The following is a 9,833-nucleotide window of genomic DNA, read 5'->3' on the forward strand; positions in this document are numbered from 1 at the left end:
TGTAAAACTACAAGCTGAACTGACCCTAACAGATGTATATTTTTATTTATATATATATATATATATATATTATCCTAACAGATGTATATAGATATATATCTATATACATATATATGTATATAGATATACATACATTAGCTCCGAAGGTTGTTTGTACTTTCGGTAATGTGCGATTTCGGATCTAGCCGCTCCAGTTGGAGAATGGCCACACTACTCCGATTAAAAGTAATTTGACAAATCTGAAATCTCCTCTATATAATAATGTTTGAACTCATCCTACAGTAGAAACCACCTCTTGCAATAATGTGATTTCTTGACCCTATCACTGAAAGTCGGACCAAAGGCCGCTTGTTTTAAAACTTAATAAAAAAGTAAAAACAGAGCTGTTGCCATTTCCTGGAATAACTTTGCTGGATGGATGTATCGTGTTGCAAAGACAAACCATTTGTTTTTGCCTTTATATTTACTTGAAAGAATGTAATCAAATTGTAGGAAAGTCGATGTTTTGAAACCGGGGTACTCGTGAATGTTTTCGCGTTTATCATAACTGATTTTATAGGTTAGTCATATTCACAATGTGAATCCAATGGATCGTCCACTTACTGGGTGGTATCTACAGTTACATACTTCCTTTATTGAAGATAAACATAGCGAACCAGTTGTGGCCGCGACGTTTGAAACTATGTATCTTTTGACGAGACTAGTAGGACGAAGTAAAATTTAGCGGAACCAACGTATCCTAATGCTGAAACTAAATATAAGCACTTAATGTGTTGAATGTCAACTTGTCGTTTCATAAATCTTTACCTTCTGTAATATATACGGTAGAAGAATTATGGTGGGCATGATAAAGGCTTAAATATTTGAGTGTGGAAAAAGAAATATTATGTATATATAATAGAAATTTTTAAATCGTATCACTTCTGGCTGCCACACCATCCCTGTTGAGTTTAATAACTGCACTGACAGCTTTTTTGCCTATTCTGATTAATTTTTGATGTAGTGGGCCGTTTGTGTGCTTGGTTATACAATAGTACTGAACCTCGTCAAACGGACAGTTTCCCGACGTTCCCTAAATTTCGCGCTCAACTCAAACTAGATTGCGACGATCGCGCTACCGCCACCCTTCAGTGGACTCCCAACGCATCAACACCCGATATGGTGTACTATCAGGTACCTAATAAGCCAATGGACACTAGTAACCATAGTACTCCTACCAAACCGACCACTGAAGATTTCAAGTACGAGTTTGCTTCTCGAGTATTACGGTCAGAAACATGCACTTGATCTTACTCGGCAAATTGAATTCTAGGAATTCAGCTTGAAAGTTTGTATGCGCGCATGATATAAACAAATTTAGTTGCCCAGCTTCCATTGCAATTCTAACAATTTCGGTGGCGGCTGTGCAAGTAAACTTAATATTACTCTTGTTGTTGTTGTTGCGGTCATTGTTATTTTTGCGTCTTTCAGAGCTATAGCACTGGCAATATGGGCTGGAAAATCTTTCTTCTTGATGAATTTTCGGCAGGTTCCTAGTGAAGTAGGCGGATGTTAAAGCGAAGTGTGTCGAAGATGTTTGTGGCCATCGCTTCTGCGTCTATTTGGCACTTCTCCAATGTTGCTAGATGCTGTCAACAATGCGTGCCCTACACAAACTGTTCAAACTGCCATTGTATATAGCGAAAAGAAATAAATTATGTTCGTTAAAGGAATGGCTCCTGTTTTGGGTAGATATCCGCGAGAGTGATGATAATGAACATAAGTAAGGTAACATTCGACGTTGTATAACCTGTAACCTACAACAACAAAGAAACAAAAACAACAAAAGTTTCTTTATTGAGGACTATGAAATAGATGGGGAGTCCAGTATATAACAGATGCGATATATGCGGTAGAACACATGCAAAGTAGGTAAGTTTAGTGCTTAGGTAAAAGCGAGATCCACTTTTCCGAAAATTTGACAACAGTTTTATGTAGCACAGGGGATTGCAATGGGTTTTAAATATTTCCTTTTTACTTACTCGAACAAAAATACTGCGCACTAACGAAACAACGTGTTGCCGCACATACTGATCATTTATTAAACTTGGCGTTCAGGCACAGAAGTCTCACGTAATTGCGTTGCAGGAGAGCCCGCTAAATCTAACAGTTCGTCTTGGCAGAATATTCTTTTCTGAATATGATATCTCCAATAATACAAAACCCGGCGGGACTAATGGTGTTACTGTGTAACTGTAAAGATATAAATTTATTTAACTATGATCAAGAATTTAGGAATTTTTAATGATTTCGATTTAAATGACGAACTATGAAGGAATTATTAGGGAAATCAACATAAAATATTAAGTAAATGTTAATTATTTTTATCGTTATATTATAAGTTCAAAAAAATTAAAACAAGAAAAATAAAAAATAAGAAAATAAAAAGAAAAAAGTTAAATTTAATTAGCAAGTAAAGTGGTTTGATATAACTGTTTTAAGCGCTGTATTTTTTTAGAGCCCACTAAAAACAAAATTCACAAGAAGAGGTTTCTCTCTTCAAATTGAAAAAAAAATTGTCTTTGAGCTAAAAACATTTCTGAGCTTCGATGCGACCAGAAAAATGTTCAGTATACTATTTTCTAGGTCTCTATTAGTACCCAAAACAATTTAGCATTGGTTATTGTGAAAAAATGCCTATTTGATTAATTATTTATTTGTTTTTATTATTTTCTATTTATTCATTTCAAACCGTGTAATTGTTGAATGATTGAAAGTATTGAATTAAGTGGAATCAAATGCCTTTACGTTCTTTTGGTTACAAAATGTTTAGTCTTGTTCCTTTTGGGAGGCGGACTTTTTGAAAACATTTTCGTTGTTTCATGTCAGGTATATTAAATACTACAGCTAAAACAACCACTGCTGTGTTCTTTAATGAACATTTTTAAGGAGCCAGGTCAAATGAGCATCAGTTCATGTTTTCGTCCGCGACCGGACGGTCTATATGCTTTTTCTTACACCCATGCTTACGAATGTTTAAAACTGACATTTTGATCAATGAATGAATACGTTTGGAAAGATTTAAAAGCGGTATCGTTATTAGTTTTGTCGTCAATCTTAAATAAATGCTGTTTTCGATTCAGTTTGTGTACAGAATTGTAGTGTATACTTATATGTATACATACATACATATACGAACTGTTGCGCGTTTAACAAAACCCTGCTCGTTGTTATCAGATTGACAGCATATATAGGCTTAGTAAAAATCCTACAGCATTGTTACAATAACTTGTTTATTTCGAAGTTCGGACCTTACATTTATTCATATAGGATATATAATTAGTTTTGGTTAACGTCACTGTCGGTACTCATAGCCAAGCCTTTTCTTGCAATCTTGCCATTACCTTGCAACCTATGCTTTTTCGTATTAACAAGCATATATGTTAGAAACGGGGTACTGGCAAAAGTTGAGACTCTGGAAATAACGCTTTTTTGTGGATAATAATAATATCTGCAACGCGACTCTGTTTAACCTTAAACAACTTCATAATCTCTATAAAGTTGTCATCGCTGTAGGATCCGCTCAAAGCCAAGAGCTATGTCTTAACGCACAGAAATGATTATCCCGTAGATTCGAATAAAATACGGCATAAACATCGCATTAAACGAAAAAACTGCTGAGATGAAATCTTCTATTGCCACGTCATTTTTTCCAGTGGCATGCCAACATATCAGAGAATGATTGACATTTACGTTGTAATTTAAATGCTCGAGTTCGACGTCGGCTGTTTTTTTAAACGCCTGGCGCCTTTTATCGATTAATAAACCGTGCTTCACGTCCGGTTTCCTACGTAGGTCATTCAACCGAATGTCCTTAATTTTACTAGGCCAACCCGTTACCACTATCACATCGAAATATAAAATTTAATGAAATATAAAATTTATGCGACTGGCTATGATTTGAATCTTAGAAAATCAAAATCATACGCCCAAGTTGATAATTACTAGACGGGAACAGATCTAACCGAGGAACAGTGACGCTGGGAAGAATACTCATATGCCATGCTGTTATGCTTAAACGTCCTAAGAATGCTGCTATCAAAAGAGCATGTGAAGATCAAAGTACCGTAGGAACTGTTCTAAAAATAGACATGCTCAAATACATGGGTAGACCAATACGAAATAATGATAAGGAATTGTAATTTTTATTGTTCGCACAGAGCCAGCCAGAGGCAAATACGGTGGTATAGAGCGTCTGACGCTATATTGCTGCTTTCCGGCAAGTATAAAAGCGAAGTTGACGACTTGGAGGAATTTGAGCTATGACAAACGAAAAACTCAATTGTATCTTTTTGAACCTCAACACAGAGCACAGGTATATATAAAAACGTCAGGCCCCCATATAATAAAAGTTCCAAGCATTTACTTCACTTATATTTTAGATTCGAGCACGCGACTAACTGGCTAATCATTTCAACGTGTCTCTTTTTTTTGAGAAGGCACTAACAAAGATTTCTTTATTGCGAAGAAAAGGCTTCTTTTTTGCCAAAAGTTGGAATTAGCATAAAGAAATGTCCTATAGTGTGGCTCATAGAAAAGCAATAGTTTTCGAAAATATACATTTACACGCAAGTTTACCATAAATAAATTACATTTATTTAATCGAACTTTATAAACGAATTTCCCTTCACTTTTTTTTTATAGAGCATGCTGAGGAGTTTGTCCGAGCGTAGTGATATTAAACAAAAATGCAGATACCTGCATAATCATACTCTAGGCAATATAGAACTGATCTAATAATATTTTATTATTTACACGTTTATTATATGGAGACCATCCCGATGTTAGCTCTAACCATTTTTTCCTTGTGATTATAAATGACATGCTTGGACATGTATATATATTTTAGGAGACTTTTCCTGTACTTTACCACTGCTAAATGCCATTAGTTACTCGATCCCAACAGTAGTACATTGCGATATTCAAATTTTATATAGCTGAAGGGTACATATAATATCTATAGGCTAGTGCACGTCAATGCACTAGCCTATAGATGCCTAGTCCATTTAATGAATTAAAATTACATCGTAGATTCTAACTTTATAATGAAACAGGGCGCATTCTTGGGAGACGTGTTGATAAAGGAAGCTAACCATGTTACATAATCTTTTAGTTTGTTGTTAATAAGAACGTGCTCTTTCATACCAGATTATTATTAAATTAACATGGTATTACACAGACGGAGACGCTGCACATTTGAAATAAGTTAGCCATAGACTCTTCAGTACTTGTTTAGAGGTTATTCCTTCATAAGGGCCATTTCATCTGACGTGAATTTATGAGCAGTGCTTAGCGCATTCGTGCTATGAAGGACATTTAGAAATGGCTACATATCTACGTAATTTTTATGGGTAAATGTATCTTCTTTTATATGTGTTTTGAGCTAAAATACTATTTGTATAGCTCTCTTAACATTATTTTCGTACAAATCTGAACTAGACCGAGATTTCAACTGAATCCGATATCTTTTTTCTTTGCAGCAATTTATCTTTTATTTTTAATTTAATTCATTTAGTCAGGCGGATCCACACTTTGTTAGAAGTGTACCCATGCACAGTGCGTGCACTGGTTTATCCGTAGGCCACTCCTTAAATTCATTTTCTCGTTGAGTTGTCTTAAGGCCATTTTGTTGTTCACTGCTCAAAAAACGTTCTTGGCTTCTTTTTTTAATACTGCGCACTTTAGCACCTGGTAATTAACGTCTATCTTGTCCTGAATGGTACACTTCGATTTTGCCACTGCCACTGATAGTGAGCTGCCGGCATTAGGCACCTCTACAAAGTAAATTTAGACCACAGGGTTAAAATAAACACAATGAAACTTTGGATGATCTGCCAAAGCTAAAAATCTGAGAGATGCACCTCACCAAAAGTTCACAATTCGGGGTTAGGGGAGCAACGAAGATACATAGTCGTGGACCGAAGGTCTTCACTGAAATGTTCCTCCTAACCGGCATTTTTCCCTGCTCCGGACACCAAGTCCTTGGTAGCTGTACGTATTTCTTTTTTATGAGGCGAGTAGTTTAAGGCAACATTAAGGACTACTTTCTCGTTAAGCTTGGTTGATAGTATCTGTTCATCGCGCGTGTGCTGAAAGGACCTCGACAGGTGTGCTGTGTTACCAAGTATACGAACACAAATTCTTTCTTCATTTAACTTATTGAGGTTGTCAAACATTTCGCGGAGTCGTCTTTCTGCCAGTATCATCAGTGTGTGGATTTCTTTCCGGCTCTTTCTGAAGTTCTTTATCGAAAATGCGTACGTTGTCACTCCAAAGATGTTGAACTCGTGATAAGAAAACAAAACTCGTGATGGCTTAGTTAGGTTTTTGAAATCCATGCGAGTGTCCTTCAGATGTCTTTTTTATGTTGTCTTGCGAAGTTTCGATTTCCATCCATAACTAGAGCTAGGTAATGGCCCAAACGACCCTGTTAAATCACGTATAGTGCAATCTTTTCAGACCAGGATAATTTAAATTTATGTAACAATTGAGTTACTTCGTCACGCTTCGTTGTGTTATCCTTTGCGTTCCATTCGTAGATAGTTGACTTTGTCCAGCGAGAATGACGATAACTAGCAAAGTCTCGAAAAGATGATCTGGCAAGCTCAGTGGAATTAGCTAGCTCTGTTAGCAAATAATTGTGTCAACACAGATAAAAGATTAGTAGCTTTTTAAGTTTGACTAAAAGCACAAATTAAACATTGCCAAGGTCTTTCCTAAAGAACATAGCTGCAGCATCTGTTTTCGATTATTTTTTTAAACGCCTGTTTCGTTGCGACATGATGTAAACTTCTCAATCGAATTTGTATCGAAACACAGGCCATCATTGGTAGTCACCTACTATTGAAGTAGCGCTTTTCTGCTAGGAATGGAGTTCCGCTTAACGCTCTGATTTTATAAAACAATTATGATTGTAACTTACTTGGGTCGTTCGGCGGCTATGTATTTTTGCGTATGTACGTGCACTTCAAGATTGTTTAATTTAAATAAGTGATACTCTATACTAATGACAATAGCAATGATAATGCTAATATAGGAAAAATGTCAACGTAGAAAAAGGGTGATGCAATTTTGCTTGATTTGGGTAACGTTTGCAGGATACTGTTTTAACTGTAATTTTTTGCAAAAATGCTTTTCTATACGTTCGTACATAATGTAGTGCAAACGTGGAGATATGTCTAGGCAGTTTCTGGACTTATGGCGGTGAAACAACAACCGCTACACAATTATGGGTTGTTTATAACCCACTGTCGGTCCCCGCTTACGAATATTGCCTATTCCCAACGACTCCCGTCAGTTTCATCGAAGAGGCCGCGCGCGGTTATGGATGTATTACACCTTTTCTTCGTCCACGGAAATTTCGGAAATTGTTTCATTTTTGTACCACTCTATGTTTCAATAAGATTGGTTGCTTCAAGTTTTAGACGCCTTATGATTGAGACGGTTGAAATGCTTAGCATAACTATACACGAAGTCAGTGGCAGTGTTATAAAGTTAAGTATATCTAATTAAGTTCGGCCAATTTTAAAGAATGTTAATAAAATGCAGTGCAATTACAAAGCAAACTCGCGTTTTAAGTACATACAAAATAACGCTCTAAAAAGTGTTCCTACCATGATTAGACAAGATCCATTTCAGAAGGATCTAAAATGTACAGTCCTGTTTTATCATAAGATGGAGATCTCTAATGTCCGCATTTTTTTTGAGACAGATAGCCCAATGTATTGACCTTCTTTACCATGCTATTTAACGTGTAAAATTTAAACCCGTATGCACGGAAGTCCTTTACATGTACAGGGTAACATGTCTAAATGGAGAATTTTTCTGATGTTTTATTTCCAAGACTGTTTACGAACAAAACAGACGTTTCAACGAAATGTTTTTATGTGTTAGAAAAGTTATCCTTAACGGTCATCCTTAATCAGTATCGTCACCATCTACCGCGCATACAGCTTCGCCAGGACTGAAATAGCTAGATGTTTACAAAATACTCTTCCTTTAATCCGCAAATAATTTTTTAATTTCAAACGTGCGTTAAGTGATATTAGTAGAAGTAAGCTCGTTAAAGTACTTATATACAAAAAATGTTGGCTAATAATGAAGTTCCAAAAACGTATAGGTTTAAAATGACCAAAGTATTTTGAAGATCCAAAAAGATGTAAAACCCTTACTTACTTAAATGTCCTGGTTGACAATTTCTGGTGACAAGTCCTGGTGACAAGGCAGCTGTTATATATATATATATATATATATATATATATATATATATATATAGATGTTAATCAATTTCGATAAAATTCTTAAGTCCTTTAAATATAAGCTTTTTTGAAAATCCGTCTCGGAATCTTCAGAAGCCGCAGAGAAACTGATAGTAACGTAAAATATCATATTATTTGACACAACCTTTGTTAACTAATCCAAGTTAAATTAATAAGCACACAAAAGCTTTTCAGTATGGGCAGTAATTAAAGCGGTTGTTGGTCACTTTCTATAAAAAGGCATATCCTTGATAGCGCGATTAACGTGTTTATCTGTGAAGCTTCAGGCCATATGGTAGTCAAGGTTAGAAGGCGAGCGTAGATATATTGCGTTCTGTGTTGGAACCCAGGCGTCTTACGTAACGCCGAACGACTTGAATAAAACACCAAGAAACGTTTTCTGGCCTTAGAAGGTGCAGTAATTTAAACTCCTAATTTCATTTAATTATAGGGTCCTTGATAATGTCATTGCCAGATGAAGTTGCGTACTATGATTCTGTAACCAAGCGCTTCTTTACAACGATCTCTAATTAATTTTACTTTTTTGTTTTGGATAGTTTAAGATTTACCTGCTATTTGATTTTTGCTTGTCTAAGAAACAATAATAATAATGGTTGAAATAAAATTCTATCATGTAATTGCTGCTTCTGGTGCGCTGTTATAAATACTCCTGTTTCACTAGGATAAAGAACACACCATTTTAAACGTTAGCCGACTATCTAACAGTATCTAGCGCGTGAACCACTAGGAAGAGCACTAACTCAGGTCTAGAAGGCGTTAGATGATTATAACGAATGGAGGTTGTCAATCTAATTCAACGCCATCAGTCCAGCCGCGGCATTAGTAGCTATATAGGAGGTCTGCCTAAAGTTTATGTTCCTGTAAAACGCTTAAAAAGCCAATGCATTATATAACTTATTGGCATTAAATAGGCTTAGCTTTCGGATACACCTTTTCCATGAGAATTAGCTTAGTTCGATACATGTGTAGCGGCTCGACCTCGAAAGTATATGCGCCTTTGAAACAACCTCCATCGCTTAATGAGCTAGCGTAGTAAACAAGTGGAACCTGCAATAAATATACAATTTCAGGTAAAAAGCAAAACATATCGATACATGTTGTCGTACTCCTCATTAGCGATATCAGTGCTGGATCCCGCAATGAATTGTTCTGTAGGCGCTGCTTCGATGCCTCGGCTTAGAATAACTCGTCAATTTATCTCGTATTGGTCTACACCTTTTAGCTCAGCTGCCATCGAATACACATAATATTGGTTAAACCCTGTCTTAGATGTGTGACTAGATAGACTCTAAAGATACCCTACTTATTAATTAGCCTTGTCCCCTTCAGTGACACAGAATGTATACGAAATATGTTTAATTTAATAATAAACACGCGTAGATAGTATATCCCTGGCAGTCACACATTTGAAAGCATCTTTGCTTTACACTGGCATTATATTTTAGGCGGAGCATTGATGCTAAATAATTTCAAGCCTCTGCAAAAAACAAATGGAATCGATTATTGGCTTAGTCG

The 9,833-nt window shown here is 36.0% G+C and overlaps 1 protein-coding gene across 1 annotated transcript in view; it reads left to right on the top strand.

Annotated features, from left to right (window-relative positions):
• Positions 1 to 1,708, top strand: part of knk (cytochrome and DOMON domain-containing protein knickkopf) — a 10,993-nt gene extending 9,285 nt beyond the window's left edge. Inside the window, exons 12-13 of the mRNA XM_022844152.1 lie at positions 1,004 to 1,173; positions 1,471 to 1,708. Of these exons, the coding sequence (XP_022699887.1) occupies positions 1,004 to 1,173; positions 1,471 to 1,536 (236 nt within the window). The 3' untranslated portion in view covers positions 1,537 to 1,708. The remainder of the gene's footprint in view (positions 1 to 1,003; positions 1,174 to 1,470) is intronic.
• Positions 1,709 to 9,833: the final 8,125 nt, after the last annotated feature.

This window comes from Varroa jacobsoni, unplaced genomic scaffold (assembly GCF_002532875.2).
Source record: "Varroa jacobsoni isolate VJ856 unplaced genomic scaffold, vjacob_1.0 scaffold_1097, whole genome shotgun sequence".
NCBI classification, from domain to species: domain Eukaryota; kingdom Metazoa; phylum Arthropoda; class Arachnida; order Mesostigmata; family Varroidae; genus Varroa; species Varroa jacobsoni.